At 37.3% G+C, this 26,523-nt stretch overlaps 2 protein-coding genes and 1 long non-coding RNA gene across 3 annotated transcripts in view; 2 read left to right on the plus strand and 1 right to left on the minus strand.

Moving 5' to 3' along the window:
* LOC128876212 (nucleoside diphosphate kinase 7) overlaps positions 1 to 2,027 on the plus strand; it is a 2,974-nt gene extending 947 nt beyond the window's left edge. Inside the window, exons 2-10 of the mRNA XM_054122387.1 lie at positions 2 to 172; positions 242 to 408; positions 483 to 644; positions 719 to 926; positions 1,000 to 1,120; positions 1,195 to 1,319; positions 1,383 to 1,496; positions 1,555 to 1,662; positions 1,734 to 2,027. Coding sequence (XP_053978362.1) covers positions 56 to 172; positions 242 to 408; positions 483 to 644; positions 719 to 926; positions 1,000 to 1,120; positions 1,195 to 1,319; positions 1,383 to 1,496; positions 1,555 to 1,662; positions 1,734 to 1,769 — 1,158 coding nt within the window. The 5' untranslated portion in view covers positions 2 to 55 and the 3' untranslated portion in view covers positions 1,770 to 2,027. The remainder of the gene's footprint in view (position 1; positions 173 to 241; positions 409 to 482; positions 645 to 718; positions 927 to 999; positions 1,121 to 1,194; positions 1,320 to 1,382; positions 1,497 to 1,554; positions 1,663 to 1,733) is intronic.
* Positions 2,028 to 2,255: 228 nt separating this feature from the next.
* LOC128876555 (uncharacterized) lies at positions 2,256 to 26,523 on the plus strand. Its single transcript, XM_054123020.1, has 12 exons — positions 2,256 to 5,122; positions 18,295 to 18,535; positions 18,765 to 18,919; positions 19,424 to 19,635; positions 19,801 to 19,945; positions 20,282 to 20,521; positions 20,860 to 21,229; positions 21,662 to 21,842; positions 22,270 to 22,433; positions 22,771 to 22,974; positions 23,163 to 23,330; positions 24,008 to 26,523. The coding sequence occupies exons 2-12, from the start codon at positions 18,439 to 18,441 to the stop codon at positions 24,598 to 24,600; spliced, it is 2,529 nt and encodes an 842-aa protein (XP_053978995.1). The 5' UTR covers positions 2,256 to 5,122; positions 18,295 to 18,438; the 3' UTR covers positions 24,601 to 26,523.
* LOC128876558 (uncharacterized) lies at positions 5,130 to 8,497 on the minus strand. Its single transcript, XR_008457067.1, has 3 exons — positions 8,199 to 8,497; positions 7,693 to 7,831; positions 5,130 to 7,379 (listed from the first exon to the last, which is right to left on the minus strand). It is a non-coding gene; the product is annotated as an uncharacterized LOC128876558 (long non-coding RNA).

Raw genomic sequence — 26,523 nt, forward strand, 5'->3', positions numbered from 1 at the left:
GAGAACTATTGTTAACTTTCTTTAACATCTTAAGTTGGAATAATTGATCTAAATAATGTCTGTGGATCATAATGAAAGATATATTTTCGAGGCTGAATGGTATGACAAGATAGCTACTATCCTGAAAAAGTTCTACTTATATTATTACCCCTACGACAATACAGTAGAATTGGTATGTCTAGCATAAAATGTCCTTAATATTTGGAAAAATAAATATTTATTTGCTTCGTATGCATTTCAGTTTGATTTAAAAGCTAGAAAAACTTTCCTAAGAAGAACACAATGCGAAGGTATTCAAGCAAAGGACTTTTATGTAGGTGCAGTCGTGACAATATTTTCAAGGAATATAAAAGTATTGGACTATGGGGATTGCATTACACGGACAAAACTGCAGACAAAAATGCAAAAGTGAATTTAATATTACTGAGATCATCCAAAAGATGCTATTATTAAATTTCTTAGAATATCATTTTTCTTTCCAGAACTTTCGCAATTGTAAAGACAGAAGTTCTGGACAAGTTGGGTGAGATACTAAAACGAATAATGTTCTGCAATTTTCGCATTACAAACATTAAAATGGTCAAATTGACTAAAGATGAAGCAGCAGCATTTTGTCAAGATATGGGAGATGATACTAATATAGCGTATGATACAAAGCAATGCTAAATGTATCCTTTAAATACAAGCTCTATATCCACTTTGTGTACTTTTTCATTAGGTATATTGTAAATCAACTTACCTCCGGTCCTATTGTGGCTCTTGAATTATTGGGTGATCATGCAGTTACTTATTGGCTTGAAGTGATGGGGCCAGAAGATAGCGAGGAAGCTAGAGCTAAAGCTCCATCCTCTCTCAGAGCATGTTATGGTAAAGATAGCGTTCATAACGCGGTGTATGGTTCATCGAACGAAGAAGCAGCTATTAAGGTGTGCATACTTACTAATGTTTGTATTACCTTGGATGTATACTAATGCAATATTATCGGTATCATTCTTCTAGGAGCTACAATTCTTTTTCCCCGATTCAAAAAGTAAATTGAGAGGACCTTCTAATACAGCTACTTTAGAAAATTGTACTTGCTGTATCATTAAACCACATGCTGTTCAAGCTAAATTGACTGGTATATGAAATCACCTTTAATTAAAACATTCTTTTCGATAATATTGCATTATTCTTGACTGTTCATTACCATAGGACACATTATCGATGACATTCAGAAAGCTGGTTACACCATCTCTGCTGTGCAACAATTTAATGTTAACCAATTCGACGCGGAAGAATTTTTAGAAGTTTACAAGGGCGTCCTCCCTGATTATGGGGTATGTTTATATACGAGTATATCAGCAAATTTTATTTCAAGAAAATAATAATTTTGGCTTTAGGCAATGGTAGCTGAATTACAATCAGGGCCATGTATCGTTATGGAATTAAAACACAAAGATAAAAATTTCGACGTTCAAGGAGAATTTAGAAAATGGTGTGGACCGATGGATCCGGTAAATATACTTTTTGTTTTAATTTTAAGAATAATGTTTACATTGCCATTTCACGTAGGACATCGCGCGACAAATAAGACCGGATACGCTTCGAGCAAAGTACGGGAAAACCAAAGTACAGAATGCTATACATTGCTCTGATTTACCGGAAGATGGAAGTTTAGAGGTACAGTGGCTCAAGTACACTTATGCATACACATTCTACAATGGTTCACTTCATTTATTAACTTTATTCAGGTGGAATATTTCTTCAAAATTCTCGACAGAAGCTAGACACCGAAGAATAATGTGTCAAACATACGTACTTTGTACGAGACAAATCAATTAACTATTATCCGATACTTCTTCATTATACCCATTGTTGTATGTACATTAATAAAATACAAACATGCCACGCTTAACATTCCATCGAAAACAATGTTAACGGACTGAACAAATTTTTTAATAAAATATTTCTAGAATGTATCGCGCAGCCAAAGATGTGAAATTTTTTTGTACACTTTTGTAATAAAGAATGCTTTAATAACTTGATGTCTCTTTTTATTGATTATTTATTTCCTTATAAAGGGATTAAGTAATACACAATGAAATCAATTGTCTCGCAATTACCGTAGACTTTAATTAATAAATTGATAATAATTAATTCATTCTTAAAGAAAGTTGTGCTCATGGAGAAGACAATGAAACAATATTTTCTTCCAGTCAGTTCTTTATTTTATCATAATGAAAAGGTTACGATTGATAACTCTAGTCGACATATAGAGCGGTAGGGCTGTCATCGGTGACCTCGGCCAATTCATTTGTCAAACATCAGTTTTTCTTTCTTACGCATTTACATTACTCGATACAATAAAATTGTGCAACTCATTCTTTTCGGAAAGAGCGGGAGTTTCTACTGATACAATTATTTATCTTATTCAGGGGAAAGTCAATAATGGAATCGCCGACGACTAAAGCTAAATATAAGTAATTGTTTCTTTAAAAGTACTTTACAGATAAGAGAAACGATAGCAGGTTTGTAACGTTCGCACCAACGATTCTATTACCCAAATTAGGGAACTATTTCCAGATAATGGAACGCTATATATTTTGACGATGATTCTTCCATGTTTCAGACAAAGTAAAGAAAAGAAAGTCGCGGACCCGTCTCATAGATTAAACTCCTGCAACCAATTGCCATTAATGGCAATCCATCCATTCCAAATCCGCTACACGATGTGCTTATCCTGCCTTAATAACGGCATAATGATGTGTGTCAAGGATTTGCGGCGCCTGTCGTGATGAAAAGTTGTAGAAACGCGTCTGCTTCGGATGGCTAGACGAAACGATACTCTTATTCTTGCGGTTTCGCGATTTATTAAAACTGTTGCGACGTCTAATTAATTCCTCTTTACTTCTCCACTCAGGAAGCTAAACAGCTCTATGGTTGCAGCACAGCATGAGGTTTTTCCTTCTTTATTTTATTTAGTATCCATTAAGATTAAATAAGTATAATAATAATAATTAAAGACGACTAACTTTGATTTGTTTGATATGTCCTTTTTTATATTTTATGTTACTCCCTTTACTAATATGCTGTTTTGTGTTTCCCGTTACTTTAATTAACACTAAAGTTACCACAGCTGGTCAAATGACTTTGTGTGGTTTCTTATATAAAATATATAAATTATATGCAATCGTTTCATATATTATTCGACTTGATAACAAGTGAAATATTTTTGCAATCAATTGAAAAAGATGTATTTAAGACATGTTATTTAACCGATCGAGGTAGAAATAGGTACCGATATCGATAGGTTCAGTGTTAGTTAATTGACTTCGAACGAAACAATTTTAATGCAGCTTCAAAGTCTGGCAAACGATAATTGTTTAAAATTATTTCCTCAATCTGCTTTCGAAAGCGAGGTGAGTGTTATGTAATAAAACTATAAATCGTTAAATTCGTTTGCTCTGACGTCTATGAAAACCTAAAGATTATACATGACTCATCCAGGATATTCTCGTGAAAGAAATCACCTTCTGATAAATAAGTTTTATATTGGTATAGTGACAGCTGCATTAATTTATAAGGCTCGAAGTGTTTGCATCTTCAAAAATAACCAAGACATTCAGGTATTTTACTACTTTTTGCTACCTTGGTATACAAGCGAACGGACACGTGTTGTTCTTCGGGAACGATGTTACAATCATTTGGGTCCAGGTAACTATTATAATAACTATCGTCAAGGTAGCGATCAGCGGAATTTTATTACGGTTCGAACGAGGAGTTAAGAAAGCAAAAACAAGTTATACGTTTCGTTGGTTCATCTTCGGAGACTTTCAGAAATTAAATGTGAAAATCTTCCGTTCGAGATACAGTAGATAGTTGGTAGGAGGGCAACGATTATCGTTAAGACTAACAAAGCACGAACCAGAAGAACTGTAAATTACAGTGTACATAAAAGAAAGTGGTCGACGCAAGCATTTGAATCTCGTCTGTATCCTCGTCGGTAAGAATGCTAGTTATTGCTGTTTTTTAACAGAACAATTACAAAGTGTGTAACAGAAGCGCAATGTGTTTATCATGAAAATTTCGAATGGTTTTAGTGAAATACAATTAGTAAGTAAGCGGTTGTACTCCTGTTTTGCTTTTATATTAACGATTTCGTTTCAAAGACAATATTTTTATTTACAGCGTGAACATACTGACTTTATTCACTAAATAACGCAAGAGAAAATGCAAACATAAACTGTATCGAGCTGAATTGCAAGAAGTGAAAAAATCGCTAAGGTTTATACAAAGCAGGTAAACATTGCATACACGATTTCAAATTGTTTCAACGCGATACATTTAGCAAGTACCTATATCTATACTTATAAATAAGTTCCAAAGACAGTATTTTTATTTACCACACAAAAATACTGTTTTTATTTCCTAAATAACGCCACAAAAAAAAAAAAGATAAAAATGTAAACGCAACCTGCATCGAGCCGAACAGGAAAAAAATCGCGAAAAAATCGCCGATTTCCAAATCAGGTAAAGATTGGTGTTGCGATCGAGTCGAACTTGTGTCGTAAGAAAGGGCGTTGATCGGACAGGTGCACGAACGCATCCTCTGGCGAATCGGGAAACGCGTTCCCGAGGAATTTCACAGAAAACACACGAACCGGTTCGCTTATCCGGAGCACGCTCGGTATCAATGAAGACAGAAATCGGCGGTGGCTTCGCGGTCACGCTCTTAGAGCCGATTGGCGTATTAGAATACGTGTATTTTCGTGTCGGTGTTGGTGCCACGATCGGGCCTTCCAGTACCGCGCTTGACAGCGCGCAGAACGGACCCATCGCTCGCTGTTCTGGGGTCTGTAACGTCGCCCACACCACCAGAAACTCTTCATTAGATTTTTTAATCGAAAAACGGTTCGCGCGCATTGCGAACGATCGTCTCTATTCGCGATTACATCGAATTTTTGTTACGGCTGGTTCGAATTCGTCCAACTGCGCGTAGGACTGAAACATTCGGTGAAAAAAGTCGGTGATCGGCAAATTTTCAAAACGGAAAGTAGGCCTTCCTTGTGTGGCTGACCGAGAATTCGTCAGGAAAGGAAGCGCGTCGTGGCTCTTCCTGGTCATTGGACGCTGGACAAACGTAAGTCGTCTTTTCGTGGATTTAGATTGATTAATCGATCGCGAATCGAGCCAACGTATGTATGGTGGTCGATTGTGTGACGCGCTTGGTAGATCGAACGGCGAGACTTTTATCTGGTCTTTGGTATTCGGGGAATATTTAACTCTGTACAAATTTTTGGATTTCCTTAACGAGCGATAAATAAACTGTTGATTAGTTCTATTCTAATTAGTTGAAAATTGTATGTACATAGACGAGAAGTTTGCTTATCGCGAAGCAAACCATCGTAAGGTCGAGTCGTCTGATCGTATTGCACGAAATATTTGAAATGATTGTATCGATCGTCATGGAACCTTGGAACTTTCTAAATTCGTGGGTATTCGTGGTCCTCCCATGCAATGATAAAACATCTTCGAACTTTACCCTTTAGTTATCATCGGTAAATATGAAATGTGTTCTAAACACTCAAAAATGAGAAGAAATTGAATATTTTCAACGTTTTCAATTACTTATGAAATGTCACAAGTGTTCCAAGATCTATGTTTCTGAAGTTTTTATGCAATTAATTCGAAAACGTTAGCAATCGTCCAAAACTGGGTTCCCATGACAACGTTGGACATAATTTTATTGTAACAATAGATGACGCTTTAAAACACATACATATAGCAATATATCGTCGACATTTATTCGATTGAACAGCTGCATCACACATCAAACATCATTTTTTTATTGTTAAAATGCATTTTCATTTTAGAATTCAAAGTCTAATTTTCATTTAACAAACGGCGAATAAACGAGTTAGATATAATTTAAACCAAGTAATTTGAACAAAATGTTACAAGAATAATAAAAATGATAAACGGGCAATATCGACAAAAGGCATCGGCATATTGGCCTCAAACGTCATCGCTCGGCGGCATGAAAGTCATGAATTATAAATCGATTATTAGCGAATAATGATAAACAGTCGGTATAAATTAGTTTTACAAGTTTACATAGTACGCGCGTACTTGCGTCGAACGTAAGACGATTCTGTGCTTTCAAACGAGAAGTAATTAATAGCGAAGCGAAGGCACGGCGTTCTCCCTTCGAATTTTCTGTTTGGAACGAAAACTATCGCGAAAGGTACGAAAATGGTACCGCTCGATGACGTACGATATTGTCTACGCTCGTCCGTGCCGAATTAGACAGTGACGCGTGTCTGAGGGTACTAATAATGTAATTTGTGAGTTCCTTTCAATGCTCTCGACGGACTTGGCTGTTGCGCCGGTGGCAATAGGCAAGAATTTTTAATAAAGCCGCGCATCTGACCGAGATCAGGCTCGACGACATCGAGCAAAGCGTAAAAGCTCGTCCTTCGCTCCGATTCCTGAACGATACTTTTCATTAAAAAGCACGTTTGTTGACATGTAAACGTTGGATAAGAACATCTTGGTTTCAACTCTTTCTACTATTACGATGATCAACGATTCGATTCTAGATTAGTTGATTAACACGTTGGCTGTCGAACTAAAAACCCGTGAAAATTTCTCCAAGTTTAAAATTTCCTATCGAGACTGCTGCATATTAGATAATTCAACGTTTGTTGTAGTATTTAATTGTTTAACTTATTTAATTCACAAATCCTCTCCAAATTTATTTTCATTATCCTTAATTTTGGAATTAATTTCTTTAGTTCCTTAATGAAATGTCCTGTCATCTATTTCTGGAGACCAACGTGTTAAACTTCATTTCGATGTCGTAGGATGCAACCAAGAAATTCTTCGTATCCTTCAACGAGTCATGTGGATTGTCTGTGATTATTAGACTGGGGATGCTTATGTATTCATGGCTAGTGAAATTGTCAGAAAATACATGGAAAATTGTTCATGAATGCAAAAACATAAAATTACATTGTTTAGAAGATATTTAACAGAGAAGAAATTTAACAGAGACGGAAAATAAATCATGTGTTAAACTGTTTAGGAGACAAGACATACTTTACTAAATTTATATAAACATCTGCAGTCTAATAATTAAGAGGATCATATACAACAATCGAAACATTGTAGATTATTTTAACAAAGTTGCTCTGTGATTCTACAATAAGTAATATTACATTTCATTGTCGATGATTAATTAATTACTTTAAATACTATCAGTATCGGTTTACGGAAGCTTCTTTGGGGGAGGGGGGCGTCTCGTAAAGTAATTAAAAATGACACACTTGGCGAGCTGTCATTGCCGCTTTACTCGAAGAATAGGAACTGACAAGAAGATCCGAGTTAATGCCAATATCCTGCAAAGAAAAGGGAAAGAGAATTTTAGACGATGCGTGAAGAATTATCATATTAAGATGTCAAGTTTCACAACGACGTTTCGAAGTATCTAAATAACGCTAGGGTGCTTGGTTTGCGCCAAGGTTCTCTTCAGACCTTGACCCAGCCACGACCCGTCTGAAAGCGAAATAGCCTCGGACACTTAGCTTCGAAACATCCTTAAAGACATGTTGACGAAGAAACGGGAGTAGGACGTATTATGTCCTTGCTTGATGACTTATTACGTCTGTATCATCAATTTTATCGAATTATAACATATTAAGTGGTACTAACGTTTTACAGTATACATTTCCAGCAACGACTTTTCAAAATTTTATTGAAAAATTTTCGAAAACGTCGACGTTATGGTGGTTTCAGTGCGTCAGGGTTTCCAAAAAAAAGACATTTCCGGTACCAAAGATGTCTGTGTTATCTAAAATAGAAAAAATATTCCGTTAAAGAAGATGCATAAAACTATCCCTATTCTCAGCCCTTTGAGTGGTATGTAACTCCTTGACACTAAATCAATAAATAATCAATGCATATTTGTTATATTATAGGCACAGGTATATATTTGTAATCAGAAACAGGAGCAATTCAATTTATAGAGGCATTGTTAGCAATTGAGTAGTTTTTAAAGAAAATTTACGATACATACATCGAATTGATCCTTAACATTAAATCAATAAATAGACAATGGATACTTATTATAGACACAGGTATATATTTATAATCAGAAGCCGGAGCAAATCAATCAGTTAACGACTAACAAGTAATTTAAAAAAAAAAGTTTAAGATACATGTATCGAATTGACCAGCTTGGTTTGGTGTTCATGGACCACTTGCATCAGACTCAAATGGATGGTTATCCACCAACTATACCAGCGATCCAATCGCAGATTTCAAGGAATGGTTGACGAACGACTCTGAAAATGTTGCCTGATAAACAGTGCCAATCAATCGTATCGCACGAGATTTCTTTCATCCCCGATTCACTCTCCTGAATCGTGATCCCCTAATTGTTTTCAGCAGTGTATCGTCCGTGCCATTGGTCAATGACGCAGATCGTACGAATTGCCAGCGGAGCATCGTACACACGTATACCCGGTGACGCGTATCGTGGACTACTAACAACGTAATTTGTGAGTTCCTTTGAACGGACTCCGGAGGGACTCTTGGCGGAGTCGCATAGGAGTCGTAGAATAGTCGACGGCCTCAATGCACTTGACCCGGTTCGACGACGTCGTCGTCGGGGTGCAACCAGTGAAAGCGAAATGGAAATCGAACACGAGTTGATATTTTTTATCTCCTCCCTTCCATATCGTGGAGAGATAGGAACAACATTCAAACCGATTCAAACAGAACCAATCTCGATATTTCGAATGTCCTTACGCATATTAATATTCATTTTCAGTTGTATCCTTGCATTTGGAATAATAATATTCACGAATGTATCCTTACGTTTATTGCAAGTAAGAATATTTATGAATCTATAGTAGTATCTTATTTGAACTTATCGGATACGAAATGGACTTTGTTACAATTTCTTTCTATGTGTTATAATATTCTTGCAATTTAGAATAATAATATTCACGAATGTATCCTTACATTTATTGTAAGTAAGAATATTTATGAATCTATAGTAGTATGTTATTTGAACTTATCAGCTATGAAATGGTCTTCTCTCTGTGTCTATTCTTATACATTCTAACTCTACGTACACCAAGTAATAAACTTAAAACTAAAATTCAAGACTAAAGTACCTATCACACGATACACTATCGCATACAAACTACAACCTAAATCATCTTTGGTCTCGTTTTTGGTAACTAAATCAAACGAAAAAATCCGACAAAAATAGGTAATTTACAAGTGACAGTACAAAACACGAGCATTCCTTCAACAATTACAATAAAAATCACTCTCAGCAAAGTCTGAAGCGTTGGTTTAAAAAATGTCCAACTTGGAATGCAATGACCCTACCACGTCGCTCGTAGATTTCACCTAAGCGCGATGTATAATATCTGAGCACGATATTTCTTTCGCTCGGGAGAAACTCGTAAATTTGCATGGGATTTGGTAACGGCTGTCGCCGTGTTTACGTAACGAGGGATTTTACACTTATTGTTGGAAATCTGTGTCACGAAGATTAGCAGACCGATAAGACCGTGGCGTTAGAAAGTAATCACGAAACGAGACAAATAAAAATACATCGGGAGAGGGACGAGTTTGACGCGATGTAAATATTGAGTGAATCACCGAGTGAGGTGGCCTGATAATGGCAGAGAACGCTATCTGTATGCAAATTTTAAAGGTCTAGATCCTTTCATTGGCTCCGTTCAACAATTTTTGTTGAAAGCTACAATAATGAATCTATTTCGTATACCACGTTGACTGCCAGATAAATATGCTTGAAACTTGCTGCTAGGATTTAACATAATTCAGGGAATTTATTATTGGAGGTTACATAATCAAACATGTATCGTGGTATTTATTTCTGTATCGAAATTCATGAATTTCATTTAAGTACATTTCTTTTGAAATTGAAAAGCTCGATTTCAATTTAAATACTATTTCCAGCAAATAAAATCACAACAACTCCGAACTATTCAATGGACTAAAATACAGCAGCGTGAAAGTAAAGCTACTGAATGGTCACGGTGCACCGCATCGGCAACATCGATGTAATCCAATCAAACAACGTTCGTGAAAAGAAAAAAAAATTAACTCGTTCGAGTTACGGGAAACCGATAATCGATACCCCCGGCCGCCTATTATGATACACGTGTTGCTCGAATGCCTTTTTGATTCACTTACATCATTCCGTTTTCGCGCGATAATAAGATAATATCGTAACGAGGCTGTTAAGACAGGTTCGCGTTAAATTGCTTCAAATTTGCGGGTACGACGACCCAACTCCTCCGTTTACCTTGTATTTGTTTGAACGATTCGTGACGAGCAAAGATCTTCCTTTACGATCGTTTCCTTCGAGTTTACCATTTCTGTCTTCGATTTGAAAGTAAACAAATACTAATATTGAATTTAGATTCACAACTTTCATACTAGATTTTTCTATACTTTGAAAAATAATCGAAGATAAGTTATCGATCAAATCAGATCTTCTATTTGTGTATACACGAGAAAATATATAATTTCTCATCAAAGAGAATAAATCGAGTCTGAGAAAGAATTTTCGCGAATGTAGGAACCTAAATTGGAAAAGATTCAGTATCGGTCAGGTTTAGAACAATGTTTGTTCTCGATACGAATGTTTCAAATAACTTTTATACTTTCAATATTTCCTGTCTAGTACAGAATAGCGTAATTCGTCTAGACGATTGATAAAGACGGGCACGGAAGTGTTCTTAGCGACTCAGGACACGTTTTCTATTCAAGGCTCGGATCATTACGTATGGGGGGGATCGCAAGACAAGTACATACGGAATTCTCGTACTGATTTGGACTCCTTGACACGGTCAAGACACGCGAAGGTTAGAAAGAAAACGTTCGAATACATTCTAACGAAAGACGCGAAAACTGTCCAACAGAAATCGAAACTACCGTATATACAATTTAAAACACTTCAACCACAACTATAAGTACGAAGCAACAATGTTTTTCGTTCTATGTTAAGACTATCGAATCAAGCCTTTGCACAAATCGATTAACTTCAATTATTGAAAAATCTTAAATTTAAGTGTCAAAGCTCTTGGCACAGTTATAACCTTTTATATTTCATCGCATTTCTTAACTTTTTCTTTCATGGAGTTAATCGAGTTAATCGATCTGAGCAATGAACAGCTGAAATCATAGCAAGCTCTAAGCTGTAGATCTAGAATTAGAATCTTTCTTCCTCATTGTGAAGATGAAGTCGAAGCAATGCTGGTTTATTCCATGATTATCAACAAATTCTTCTTTTTTTCTCCAGAACCTAATTTAAATTATATCAATTCTTCCTGACGGAAAATTCCTATCGATAAACGTTCAGCGTATAATTACACGTTCTCGGGCGCGACGAATCCGACAGCCGCGCGCGGTCGATCGCGCAAAAACCGCATCGTTTCAGCGTTTTTTCCACCGTTAGGAATTTTCTACGTTCTGAAAAAATCTTTCAGGAAGAGGATACTTAGCACTCAGCTCGTCCACAAAGTCCGACGATGCACGAGTTATGCAATTACATTTGTAATGGGCGAACATTCAGCCCCGACAACGCCGGCAATTCGCGGTAATTACTGTGGCGTATCTCGTAATCGTTGCGGGTCGCGTCGTCTACGAAGACTTTGCTTCTGATAGGAGGAATAGACCAGGCCCCGGTAGATTTAAAAAAACAATGCAACCGTTGGAAGCAATATTCCCTCGCGATGGTCGCTTTTTAAGTATAAATTTATCGTATTTTATTTCACAAAAACGATTTCAAAGAGGTTACATCTTCTCAGGTTTAGTCAGTGTGTCTCTGAATCTATGTAAGATGACAAAAGAGATATTATATTTATATATTATCTAATCAGGGAGAAAAATGGGAACTCATCTTTTCGTTGAAGAATAATTTGTCGTCTACTTCTTTGCTTCTAGTAGAAAGAATAGATTAGGCCCAGCAGATCTAAAAAACAAGAATGCAATAACTAGAAGCAATTTTCTATTGCAGTAGTAGGTTTTAAGATTTTGTCTACTTTTTGATTGTATTACCATCGAGTCGATCACGTAAGTCTTTAAAGTCAGACTTAGGAATGGGAAGCGAATTCACGACTTTACCAAAAAGTATACCTGCTTTAAGCCTTTGTTCTAAAAATATTGAACCAAACAGTTCTGGACGACCTTCGACGAGATTCGACGCCTCGTTATTACAACGAATAAGAAATGGCAAAATTAACGTCGCGTCACCCATACATTGGCGATAGTGCTTTTCACTGAAGAACTAAAAAAATTAATTCTGAAAGTGTCAATGAAAATGAATTGGAATGAAATACTTGAACTTCGATAAAGTCACAAAAGTAAATATCACAATTTAATATTCCATTAGCCTGCAAACAAAGTTTAACCTCGGTAGAAATTTTCAAGAGTATTAGTCTGGCAGTCAACGTGCCAACTCGCAAGTTATAGGTTTTCCCTTTCCTTCCCCGGATTAGAAACAAAAATATCGTTAAATGTGCACCGTTCCACGCGTTCAAGTAACCGTCAGTTGGTGTCTCCGGAAACGGACGCTGCGCCACAGATAAATATCCTCGGGACCTTCAATTCGTTATGTCACTGTTCCAGCATGAAAGGAAAAATGCAAGAATTTATGGGGAGTACTCGTATCGCGGTAAACATCTCGATTCGTGTCTTTCAAAAAGAGTTCTATCGACGCGCGAGTCGTAATCGCTCTATTGATTGCTGTAATCCACGAAGGAGGGGAATCATGGACAGTTTCCTTTCCCAAAAGCCTAGAATTTGCTCTCGTGGGCATGGTTGTTGCATAATCGCGCGCAGAATGCACGTCGAGAGAACCTTGTTGACATGGATGCTATTAAAAAAATAAAATAAAAAGTCAGTAGAAAAGATTTAAGGATTTCCAACAAAGACAAATTCTATAATTTGTAAAAATCCAATAAATAATGAAAATTAAAGATTGATGTAATTTACTTGGACTTTGTGGAAGAGAACCGAACGAGGTTTCCAAGAGCTTCGAGTAACAGCTGTACATGTTGACAGGATAAGAAGATCAATGATAAGACGGTTACAGACTTGCAGTCAGGCGCAAGGTAGTCATTTTCAGCGGCTATTATGATGGTAAGCATCAACGCAGGTTGTTGGCGATACATAACTCGGTTACAGAGTGAAATAGAACGTACGTTCACTGTATGAGAAGATTCTACATAAACATCAATTCTTAGTTTACAGATTTCCTATTTTGATTTAATAGATACTGTATAGATTATACATCTACTTACTGTAGACGGTTGAAAGCTTCTTAGAAATTCATATTTCTAATGAACAATCTCTACATGTGTAGAATGTCGCGCAGAATAATGGAACAGTCATAAATCAACCGTGGAAGATTAACATATCTTAGTGGCTACTTGTAAGTCTTGTAACTATTCAATAAATTACGTTTTGCGCGAGTTAACGAAGAAAACGAGCGTAAAGTTCGCGAGTGAAGGGGCGAAGAAAGCAGAATGTGCCGCGGCTCTATCATTAGCGGGGCTTCTAACGTTGCACGTTACGCAAAATAGCTATCAGTATTTTCAACTTCTTACATTTATCCTCCAAGAGCATGGAGTAATATCCTTGCATTTGCGTTCCTCAAATATCTTCCGTAATTACGAAGTAATAAAAGCAAATGTCATGAATTTTCAATTGTTAACTGAACGATAATAAAACACTCTGATTATTTTTTGACTAATTTGATTTCTTTAATTAACTGTGAACAGAGGGTGAACAGAGTGACAAGAACGATCAAAATTCTGCCTGAAATAATAATTATCGTTTCACCGATAGTTATACATTCCATGGAAATTGTAAAAGTATATAAAATTCACGGAAAATAAAGAACAATGCTTGTATCAAACAACAAGCAATAATAGTAATTAAATAAATCGATTCTCCTCGTACACTCTCCGTGCAACTTTCAACAAATTAATCATTTCACGGAAGTGAGTGAAACAGCATTCCTTCGCTTCGAAGTCCAAGGTTTGAAAAAATCTAATTACGAGGAAAGGAGGAATTTTCTTCCACCAAGGATATCTGTATAAATAATAATCGATCCCTGAGGTTATCGACAGACGCTGGTGTCGAACGGTGTTACAAGTCGGAGAACTCTCTCGCAACAACGTGCAATTCGACTTCGAGACGAGGGCATTGCTATTCATCTTCTGGTGAAATGGAGTTGCAGATGTTCGCCGCGAATCTCCTTGAAATACCGAAAGTATAATACCGTCGAGACTGGAGGCGCGTCGCTTGATGAATTAGCGCCGTAATTTTCTTCCTATTGCTACATTACGACGATGCAACGACTTTCGCAGTCGTTTACTTTGTAAGTCCTTGCGCGGAGGAGTCGCTCCAATTGCGCGCCGCATAATAATTAATACTGTACCAATCTGATAAATGAATGTAAGAGGAAACCGTATTGTAAGACGTATCAGTATTTCTCGGAACACCTGTGTTAAAGAACTGTAATTATAGCTGCAATTACAGCTCAATCGAAGATTCAACTATCGGAACGGTAACTAATGGAACGTTCAATTGTCTGACCAATATCGTCTGGGAAAGGATAACGGAACACCTATTGCTTGATATACAATTGTATTTCGAATTAGAACGAGGATCTACCCTATCAACTTCGTATCTTTTCGTAGGTCTCATAGCTTGGCCGTGTGAAGTTCGCGCTCCAATATTGAAAAATTCAAATTTTTCTTTTTAGTTTAAAAATGACAAGTATGCATTAGAATCGTTTTTTATTAATTCTTGTATAACGATGAGAGCATTGAATGTTATTACAACAATAGATAACAAAGTTTTAAAGAGTTAACAGTATAGAAGTAATAAACATGGAGAATCATTATGTAAGATTATTAGTTGAATCGTTTCACCTAACAACACTCTGCACAGCTAATGGCAAAGCAGATCACGTTTAGATACCATCTATCACACTCTTAGCCGCGTAAGTATTCTTATACAATGGTTTAGAATTTCTGTCGCATGACGCGTAAATAATAGTAGAGTATACACTCTTCACAGAGTTATCCAAATGTTTCCTAATGTGTTTCATTTACGAGTGATTTTCTTTTACTTTAAACAATTTTCTATACGCTATAAAAAGTTATCGCAGCAATTAAACTTCGCGTACATATTGTAATTTGTTTTACATAAATCATTCGAGCCACGTAAATGCTACTTTTGTATTCAAAGGAAAAAATTCTTGGTCTGAGGAATGAGTAAGCTCGTAAGCGTCTGGCCAGCAAAACTCTTGAGGAATGTTTCTGTTGTTCGGCGAACAGCGTGAATCCAGCTTAAAGTTTTGAAACGCGACACGTTGTTGTTGACAACGCCGTTTAACTTGCACACGATCGAGCAACAACGCGTACTATAATATTAAATAAAACAGTGGTCTTGTTTGTAAAACAGCGCGCGAAGCGATTTCCAGGGCTCCGATTACGGGCTGCTTCTTGAACTTCGTACGCATGGCTCCGTTATCGGAAACTTCGGAAACAAACGGCAATCCGATAAAGAAAACACTAATTACGAACTCGGCATTTCAGAATGGCATTCGATCACCTTTTACGGTGAAAATCATAATACACTAAAACTGTGCTCGTTGTTTTTTAAAATTACAATTGAATTACTCGATATCCGGAGGTCTGATTTAATTAAATTACAATATCATTGTACTGTTCAAAGAATAGCTAAATTTTAGATTACACAAAGCTTACCATAAATTCCATTTGTATATATTAGGATCCTGAGATGTAAAGGATACATATTTTGAAAAGAACGAGTGTGGAAAACACGCGAATGTCATGGCAAATTGTGCGAGGCGAACAAACGATAACCGCGAGGTTCAACAATTTATGAATGACATTACGACAATAGGAAAGAAGTGCAACGTTCGAGCCGCCGTCTAGTATCTCTCGTGTAAGTGCATTACGCAATCCTGTCGTAGTTAATTATTATCATATAACTTCGCCGTTTCCGTCACACAACTCAGGCCTGAATTATTCATTTTCCCGTGACACACCACGCGAACTCTCGATATCTAGTCGATTTCTTTGCGTGATTCGATTAATCTGATAAACGGAAATTCCGTTTCGCGATGCTGTTGCTGCTTTATTGACGGTAGCAACAATTGCATGCAACACTGTCGGAAAATGAATTAAAGATGAGGGAAGGTCCGAGGAACAGAAGACCATGATTCGAAGGTTAGACAATAGATAACGATAGAACAACAAACGGCAGACGAGCGTGGTACGAACAAACGTTCCTCTTTCCCTTCATCGATCGAAACATCGCTCGACAAACTCCTATTAAGCTCGAAACATTGTTCGTGTATTACCTTCGCTCCTAATTTATTGCCCTTGATTAAACGACAGTTACTCATGAGCATACGTGTTTTACGATCGACTTATCACCAAGTAGTATCTAAGTACTACAGGGGAAAAATGTATTGTTTGTTATAAATATGCTAAGTTGAAAGTCAAATGAATTGATAGAAAGAAATAAAACGGGTATGATTTTATTGTACTGCAAAATTTGTCAAGATATTTTTCAAAGGACCCTAAGAATTTGAAAATATGTGGAGATATTTTTAAAAGCTCCTTACGAATTTTAAAATTTCTCGAGATATTTTTAAAATCTTCCTACGAATTTAAAAATATGTCGAGATATTTTTCAAAGCTTCTTACGAATTTTTGCTACGAAGCTTCTTTTGCAATTTTAATTTATGATCGTGTAACAGGTCAGCACTTTAGTGTGCAACGAATTATATCTTACAGACCATTTGCACAGATTATGTGTATTTACTGACAGATTGATTCTTCGGAGCGGAAGCTGACGTGCAACAGCATTACACACACGACGCGCGGCCCATGTAAAACCGTTATGTAAAAGTCACGACATTTGTATTGACATGCCGTCTACTGCTGCGGCTGCTGTTCCGGAAGTCAATGATAGTATTTAAAACATTTGGTGTTTCGTTTGCCAACGCTGCACAAATCGAGAAATGGGAGGACTACTTTTACAGTGGAGATGTAGAATAATGTAGTCTTGAAAAAGAATGTCCTACTGGTCAGAATTTTTAAAGGAAAGAGACAAATTTTAAATATTCTTTAAAAACTATCGAAGCATTTACTAAATAAAAATGTTAATTCAAGTATGTGTCTATCGTTGAATGTTTCTGTCTTCCCTAAGAGTGAATAGATATTTCATTCTGTAATATGAAAAAGAACCCAAAGAAGACGAGATACCGCTGGCCTCCTTCTTGACCACTCGATAACTAACTGTCTCCTGGGAAAATAGAAAACGTGCGAATTCGTGGAGACACCTAACGAGGCGTGTAATGAGACAGATATCTAGTTTCATTCGAATATTTGCACCCACTTGATAACGAGGTAAAGGCTCGCTCCGTACCGGATGTACGGTATTCGGAGGCCGTACTTGGAAGAATGAGTTGACGCGTACACGTTGACACGAGCCCAGTGCAAAGTTGGTAGCGTGTAAGCAACGGTATTGCCTCGAAAAGTGTCACAATTGCTTCGTCCAAGTCCGACCTGGCTCGTGTCGAAACTCGTTTCGAGATGAAGTTGCGAAATTAACGCTGAAAATCGAAATCGACACGAATGTCAATTTTTTAGAGTTCCTATTCTATCCATCCCAGGACAGATTCGCACAATTATAAATTAATTAACGGAGTAGAATTCCAGAAGTCTATATTAATATTAATCACTTCGTTCATTAATTATTTGCATTTCGTTCCTAAAGTATCACGAAACGTTGCTAGACAAACTTCCATGTGGCTCGACTTCCATTGTTCTCTATTTTAAAATAGATTAACGTCGCATTAACACCTAGGTAATTAGCGACGGGAATGTTGAAAGTTTACTTAGATTATTTTATCAACAATTTTCGTTTCTTCGATGAATTCAAGCAGGTCGTGAATCTTATCCTTTGTAATGTAGTCATTTATTGGAGTTTCTATGTATTTTATATATTATCGATGTGTCACCTTTGCTTCTAAATTGTTGCCTTTAAATAAACGACAGTTCTTAATGGGCACACATCTTTTGCAATCGACTTATCCTCAAGTAATATCTAAATACTTATCGATCCGATAATTCTTCAACTTTTCGTTCATTCTCTGTAGACCCTTCTTACCAATTTCGATCTTCCGATTATGGCCAGTTTTCGACTTTCTTTTTTCAACAGGAAGAAGAACCATGCATCGGTGACGCAACGGCATACGAAATATGTTTGCTGCTGGGTGCCATTCTTAATATTTAACTGCGAGTTTTCACTGTTACTACTTACGAAACTCTTGGCAACGACTGAAAAGTTCTCAACGGCGCCGAGATGATGCTGATCAAGAGTTTCTTCCGGAGGATCATCAAGGACTTCCGGCACAAAGAGCTCCTACCCCTTAAAATGATATTTTTCGTTCAGGCATCGAGTAAGCACTTACTACACACCATGTACAAACAGTTAAAAGGAATAATTTGTTCTACTTCGCTTAGATCATGACTATTTATTATGTTGAATTAACATAAGCAAATAATTTCAAAACAATTCTTTCCCTACTCATAGAATTTCTTACTCTTTTTAAATACTCTGTACATCTTTTATTTTGCTTCGCGCTTTGTCTCAAACGCGACAGTAACATTGATCAACGACTTTTTCAGCACTCTATGTACTTTATCCATACTTGACGATTCACATGAGGGAGCTTGGCATAAACGTGGAGGAAACTGCTATAATGAGCGCTATAACGCCGGTGATCGCGATGGTGATGCCACCCTTGGCAGGAATGTTCGCCGACCGCGTGGGAAACTTCAAAGTAATATTCCACTGAACAATTGTTTTTTCAACCGACTCTAACAAAGTGTGGAACTCTTCGTTGGTGTCTTCACTCTATACCATGTTTAACCCGTTCACTGCCAACGAGATGTCTCGTAGTTCAAATTGATTGCAATTACTCAATGGATAAATTTATAGCCTTTAGAGCCACGAATTATCGCAAAAGAAGATCGTAAATTTCCTTTTTAAAACAACAAATTTAATATCACATTTTATTATCAAAATAATAACCTAGATTACACATCTGTATCAAATCTTGGCGTCCAAGGTGTAAAACGTTTTAAATTTGCCTGGCAGTGAGCGGGTTAAGAGGACAAAAATCCATCGACGATCTGGACACCATAATCCATCGAATTGAATCGACCAATAACCAATTAAAATTGAAATAAAAGATCCTTATCCTCTCCTTTCGCGATGCTAACAGCTTGTATCCGTCGTGTAAACGAAGATAAACGAAACCCTAACGTCGTTGCTTCCCATTCAGATTTTACTATCCCTGTTTTCGTCCTTTGGCGGAGTCGCGGCGCTTTTATTGCTGCTCGTGCCGATTGGCAGGATAACCGTGGAATTTCCGGACAGAGTCGTTATGGATCTCGGATGCACAGGGAATAACGAGCTGCTCTACACGATGAGCCAGAGTCATCCATGCGAGACCAAGTTGCAAAGCGAAATCTCCACGAGGCTTGAGAGTTGCGGGTAGGTAAGGGTTTGTGTCGCGACCGATTCAACTTTCATTTAATCATGACAAGTTGCTACTCATTCGATTTCGTTAATTTTTGCTCCACAATGATTCATTTATCGATTAACAACATATAAGATCGAATTATAGCGAGGGTAAGTTCCAGAATTGTTTACTTGCAGTTACACCTGTCGTCTGGACGTTCACAATGACACGGGCATGGAGTCCATCTTGTCGTCGAAGATATACTCTATCAGACGGTACAATTTGGATACTGGCGCAAATTCGTCATTCAAGTTTGCGATTGCTCAAAACGACATGCCGGTGGTACGATCAAGATTTAAATTTAATTGTTCCATTTAATAAACTGCTGTACGTTGGTCCTGTGAAATTTTGCATATTCCTGCTTTCATTAATAGTAGTGCATTAATAGTGCATCAACTGGTACGATCAAGATAAAAATTTCATTGTTCCATTTAACAAGTTGCTGTTCATAAGTTTTGTACCTATGGAATTTTGTATACCTTTGCTTTTATTAGTACTAGTGCATTAATATTGCATCGACTCCAACAGTTTATTCAGTGTTGAGCTCAAGAAAAATGTCACAGCAGTCAACAGCGTGTGTGTTTGATAGAACAAAGAGAACCTTTTCCCTTTTTGTAGAACAAAGACGAAGATATGAGGGAGCACCGGAAATTGAAGAACAACGAGTACTTCAAAACGTCCATACGACAGGTCTCGAGGAACGAGTACTTCTTCCCAGCGAATCAACTGTATGAATTCGGATGTATGGTGTCGGGATTTATCGAAGACTTTGAAACTTCAACCTTGGACACAGCCAAGTCGAACAGGATCTATGAGAACAGGACCCTTTGCGCCTTCAACCCAATCATAACGCACAAGGTAACACCCTCGTAAATATTACAAACATAAAAAATAAAAGTAGGATATTAACAGGTACTTTAGATCACCCAGACCTAAGAGTCAAAGTTCAAGAATAGCTCTTCGCTTTAATTCTACTTCAGGTCTTATTCTACTTTAATTAATATTTGCCTTTGAGACTGCAAAGTTTCAATTTCTATTCCTCGTATTTGCAAAGCTTCCTATTCATATTCATCTTGGAGACTGCAAAGTTTCAATTTCCATTACCCGCACTTGCAAAGCTTCCAATTGATATTTACATTGGACTGATACAAAAGGAATGAACTTTTTGCATTGATTTAAGTTTTTTCTTCGGTTAGGATAACGTCAGTCAAACGATAAACTATCACTCGTACAAATCGAAGCTGAAGAGTCTCGAAGCGACTGACGAGGATCGCGATGCCAAACGAAGAAGATACTCGTCCGAAGAAGTAGCATGGGCCGAGGACAAGTTTCAGAAAATCACGTGCGGAAACCCTGATCTGGAGACCGAGAGAATCGTCCTAAATCTACCCCTGTACAATTACTCGTTGAGTTCGGAGCCTTACAGGATCCTGAGCACCGAAGAGTGCAGCAAAAGGTGCATCGTCACCGCACCCCGCACGGAAATGTGTTCGAACAAAGACACAATCGTCGAATACAACGTGAGCACGACCTTCTGGATGTACTTTGCCATTAGGGTATTTATCAGTGAGTACAGGTCTTTCTTACGCGATTTAATTAACCCAGTTATGACTCATGTTCTTACCAAGAGGATTTAAAATCTGTTTCGAATTGACACGTTGACTGCCAGACTAATACTTGTGAAAAATATGAGTCTAACACTTCGTTTCTATACAACTGAAACTTATTTTTATCGAATATTAAACTGGTACTTATTTTTCGATCTTCGCTAAAATGAATTCTGCGCAGATTTGTTTTCTTTAACTTCTCGTCTTCAAAATTGATTGATCGATTGATTGATTTACTGTCACCTGTGTTGTAAATAAACGACTTGTAGTAAGACATTTTTTTGGAAATAGCAATAGATAATTCAGCCATATCTGGGTTAAAGAAACTAGCGATAACGAGAACACTTCTAGTATACTTAAAGAATAATCCACGGATTTATTAACTTTGCAGGTGTCATCGGTGGCACCACGTTCGCCATGTTCGAAGGTGCGGTGATCGCGATACTGAGGGAACAAAAGGCCGACTATGGCCTTCAGAGAATTTATGGCAGTATAGGCGGTATGATATCGTCGCCACTTTCTGGACTCCTTATCGATTACGCGAGCACCGGCAAGAGCTACACGGATTTCAGGTAAAAATTCGGAATTGTACTTTCCTAATAGGTACATCTTTCTCATTCACTGATGCACTCTGTTTATGATTACTTATCAAACATCTTAACAAATTAATTTGGGTTTAACCAGTTGCACTTTATACATGTATTTACATTCTGTGAGTCGTGTGCGATTGGTAGAATTTGGAAGGGTTCGACGCCTGGTCGTCCCTGTTTTTCTTCTTAGTTCCTAATTTTCATTTTGATTTATATTGAAACAATTCACGTAAAAATCTGAATGTTCCATAAGGGTCTGTGTTAAAATAACAAAATTTTGATATCGCTATTCATAAAATCGAGATGGTCGATTTAAATCGAAATAGGCTCACATGATTCATATGTATTTAACCCCCTAGAAACTTACGATCATGACACGACAATTACATTAAAAATTGTATCTTCCCAGGCCTGCGTTTTATCTGTACGCAGCGCTGAAGCTCATGTCCGGAATATTGATGCTTGCCATCAACTTGGAATTCAAATCTCCAGCTAGCAACATCGTTCGCGACGTTTTTACCGTTTTGAGGAACATAGAAGCTGCCGCTCTGTTCATCGCCTGCTTCATCCTCGGTAAGAATGCACTCTTAAGGATCATAAAAGATCGTAGATTTCCTAAACGCTCTTGGACGTAGCGATGAGTGTGCGAAAATGAACACAGACCTTAAGTTACGCAACCTTCGTTATTGCTCGTTTCCGCTAGTCTTTGACACACCGAAATTGCAGTGGCATTGACATTCCACATCGATATCGCATCATCACGTGAACGTTTAAACGGCACGTCTTTCGGTGTCGATCGTTCTAGTTAAACCAGAAATTTTTGTGTATCTGAATTCTTTACGTGACTCGAGTTACGCGACGTTCGATCGGTGTACAGATGAGTTTTATAACGTGCAATTTTTTCTTATAGGAACCGCTTGGGGCTACATCGAATCGTTCCTGTTTTGGTTGATACAAGATTTAGGAGGATCAAGATCACTCATGGGTATCACCATAACCGTAGGCGGTATAGCCGGTATACCATTACTGGTCCTATCTGGCCCAATCATATCAAAGATCGGCCATGCCAATGTACTTTTCATAGGCTTCATTTTTTACGCCATAAGACTCTGTGGTAAGCATCCCTCCTCCCTGTTAGATCCGATGATCTTGATACTGTAACAAACATGCTATTCTTTTTACCATAATTTCCATGGTACGATTCAAATTTATCGAGTAAACAGGTCCCTTTGTCCTGCCAAAATCGTCACTAGATTCGAAAAATTTGAAATTTTCGATATTCATGGTTACTTCTTTTCGCAGGCTACTCGTTGATATACAACCCGTGGCACACTCTCATCTTCGAGGCATTAGAATCTGTCACTTTATCGCTTAGTTTTACCGCCGCTGTTACTTACGCAGCGAAATTGTCCACCACCACCACTGACAGCTCGATACAAGGACTTTTGGGCGGCGTTTATTATGGAGTCGGTTAGTGATCGATTAAATCTTACTTTACGCATCCTCTGACAATTTTTTTATTTAACGAGAAACGATGCCAGGCATCAATATTGTTGACATGAGCTTTAGCCTTGCGTACAGATAAAATCAAACTTGAAATATCACCCAACTGTTACACGTCGATTTTTATGAAACCTGATAAACAGGTAGAGCATTGAAAAACATTAGACACGTATTTTTTATATCGCCTAATATTCGTGTTCAAGGGGTGAAAACTGTCCCCGAAGTTGTGAACGAAATACCTATTTAATTGAACGTCTGAAAAAGCAGAGATACATAAAAATAATTTAATGTTAGCGCCACCTATTTCTTGATACCATTCATATTTAGTCCATGTTGTTGTTCGTTAAAAACCGAACATTTTTTGTACTTAACGTTTTCTTTTATCTCTGCTAGTTTTTTTTAGGAATTTAATTAAATAGGTATTTCGTTCACAACTTCGAGGGTAGTTTCCACCCGTCGAACATGAATATTAGGCGATATAAAAAAATACATGTCTAATGTTTTCCGGGCAACAGTTGAGTGATATATTCACTATAAGCCTAGAAAATAGAACTTTCAAGATACCAAAACAATATGGATGTCCAAAGTTGAACTCCAAACATTTCTGTTCCTACGATCAATCCATGAAACTATTAACATTCCAGGCAAAGGATCTGGAAGCTTGATCGGCGGTTACCTGATGAAAGCGTTCGGAACTCGACCAACCTATCGCATATTCGCGGTGGTAACTCTTATCACCGGCATGATGTACTACATCTTCAACGTGGCGTACCTGAAGAAACGTCCACAGGTAGAAGGGAACGACATCGTGAAGAAGAAGCCCAAGAAAGTGGAGAACCAAAATGGCGTGGAGAGCGGCATCATCGAGATAGGGCTGGAGGAGAAGCAACGCAGCAACGAGGAAAAGGAGAAGGGGTCTAACGATCTGGATGGAATAGACAATCAGAGCTTCGCGAATGAGCAGGAGAACACGAAATTCTCGAAGGAAGAAGAGAGACAACCCGCGAATAATATCGAACTGGTAAACAACGCGAAGAACCTCAATAAGATCGAGAAGGCGGAGGACAAGAGTAGGAAAAAGTTTGGCGCGAAGAGGATCAACAAAACGGAAACCGACGAACGCGATCGAGCGAAAGATAGTTTTAAACAGAACGGCACGACTAATCCAAGCTTCGAAAGCGACGATCAAAATCGATCTAACGTCACCGTCGAGAGCCAACCTAACGACAAGAAATGAAGTTCCTCTAGAGATCTCGATGCTCTTCCCTTCGATTTGATTTCTTATCGATAATAAATCAATTCTCAATCAAGCAGAGTGTTACAGTCGTTGATAAAATTACGCTAGAGGCATGAAAAGAAAGAGTTTTCCGTATTAAACAGGCTTGTTTCGTTGTTTAACAAGTTTCGAAACGCCTGTGCTTTCCTCGGTGTTTGCAATCATTTTATCAATGGCTGTAAATGAAGCAATAACGATGAAGAAATAATGCGATGGATATTTCTCATCGTGCCTCGTGCTTGTATAAACACTGTATACTCATATCTAGTTCAAGATTGCTTGGGTAAAGATAGTACTGCTCGTGATTGTTAGAACAATACTTTGTCTCACATTTCGTAATTATAAGAAGAGATGCAAGTTTTTAAAATAAAAAGATATACGATCATTACGTAACGCATTCATTTTTTCAAATAAAATTGTGTTTAAGGCTCGTCAAAGAAATATTTCACAGTCTAGATTGTTATAGGTACATATCGCTGTGCCAATAATTCAGAAAAATAATATTAAACATCTTAATATGTTCGTTCAGATAATTACGAGCGTACTTTACGTACAATTATTGCGATCGATAACCACACACAATCACGACCATAGTCTATACAAGCGTATCTGTATAATGAAACTAGTTGTACACAATGCTCTAAAATTTATTTATCCGTTATTCAAAGGTCGGGTTACACTTTAATTACCATCGTGCATGTACTTCACAATGTCAAATATCGCGTTACTTTTGTTAAATATTTTTTTTTTTTAGTATCGAACATGTAGCGACGTAACGATTCCAAATGTAAATGTAACATTTGCTTTTTAATGTTTAGGGTAACGTTGACTCTCTATTTTGTACACTCTTTTGTTCATAGATTAATATAAAATAAAGACAGCGTAGTTTCTACGTTTAAAGGAGGATATCAGATATTAAATAGAGTTTGATGTAATTTTAATAAGCATAAGTGTTAATAGAAATACGTTGAAACGCATGAAAAGAGTATATTTGTTATCGTTGTTGGAGCGTTATATATATATTTTTTTTTTCTCCTAAATAGTGTAACGTGAATGTAAAAATACGAGCGTATCGATTGACGCAAGTTTCGCAAATACTGTACGGTTGTTTAATAGTTTATATTAACACTTTGAGCCCGTCGATGATACTCTTACCACGCATTGAAATCACCAGACCGGCGTTTATATTAATGCTAACACCACGGGCTCGTTATATGGAACCTAACTGCTATCTAACTCTGGTACCTCGATCGTGTGATCTTCAACTTTGTTACATTACAACGTCGAATTTGACTTTCCTTACGATCTGTAAAAATAATAATAACTAGACAGGGAATTTTTATGCATTTATAGGAGATTCGAATATGTTAGAAACTACAAAAACTGCAGGCAGTATGCAATAATATAAAAAAAATATTGAAAGTAAAGTTTGCATTATAATATTTCCAGAATACAATAAATTCCGATTTAGGTTCGATTTTTCTAGGTACGTTCGCGAAGATTTTATTTTGCATAAAGATTCGCAGTCTAATGATAACATCGTAACTTTCATTCGATTAGACTCTGAGGAATGGATAGAATGCTTACCATTACGTGATAAAGTCAATAGTTTAGTCGTCACACTAATCGATCCTGATCTTGTAGGTACTATACAAAATACGCACGACAATGTCCAATCTGGACAAACATACAAAACGCTCGAAGTTGCTAAACGATGAAAAGCTACTGATAGTGCTGCGAAAGAACAATGTGATATAATTATGCGGGAAATAGCGCGTAATTGCGAGCCTCGCACAATGTACATTCGTAAAGGGGATAATTATTAATTATCCTCCGTTCGTGGATTCATAGTTTCAATGGAAAAATAAAAGGAACTATAAATAA

The sequence above is a fragment of the Hylaeus volcanicus genome, chromosome 5 (assembly GCF_026283585.1).
Source record: "Hylaeus volcanicus isolate JK05 chromosome 5, UHH_iyHylVolc1.0_haploid, whole genome shotgun sequence".
NCBI lineage: Eukaryota > Metazoa > Arthropoda > Insecta > Hymenoptera > Colletidae > Hylaeus > Hylaeus volcanicus.

What these genes read in the sequence shown, in the direction of transcription:
- LOC128876555 (XM_054123020.1), top strand. Translation starts at nt 18,439, where the DNA reads ATGATGCTGATCAAGAGTTTCTTCCGGAGGATCATCAAGGACTTCCGG. An exon ending in ACGAGGCTTGAGAGTTGCGG is followed by an intron (nt 19,636 to 19,800) that starts GTAGGTAAGGGT and finishes GTTTACTTGCAG; the next exon opens with TTACACCTGTCGTCTGGACG. An exon ending in AAGAGCTACACGGATTTCAG is followed by an intron (nt 21,843 to 22,269) that starts GTAAAAATTCGG and finishes GTATCTTCCCAG; the next exon opens with GCCTGCGTTTTATCTGTACG.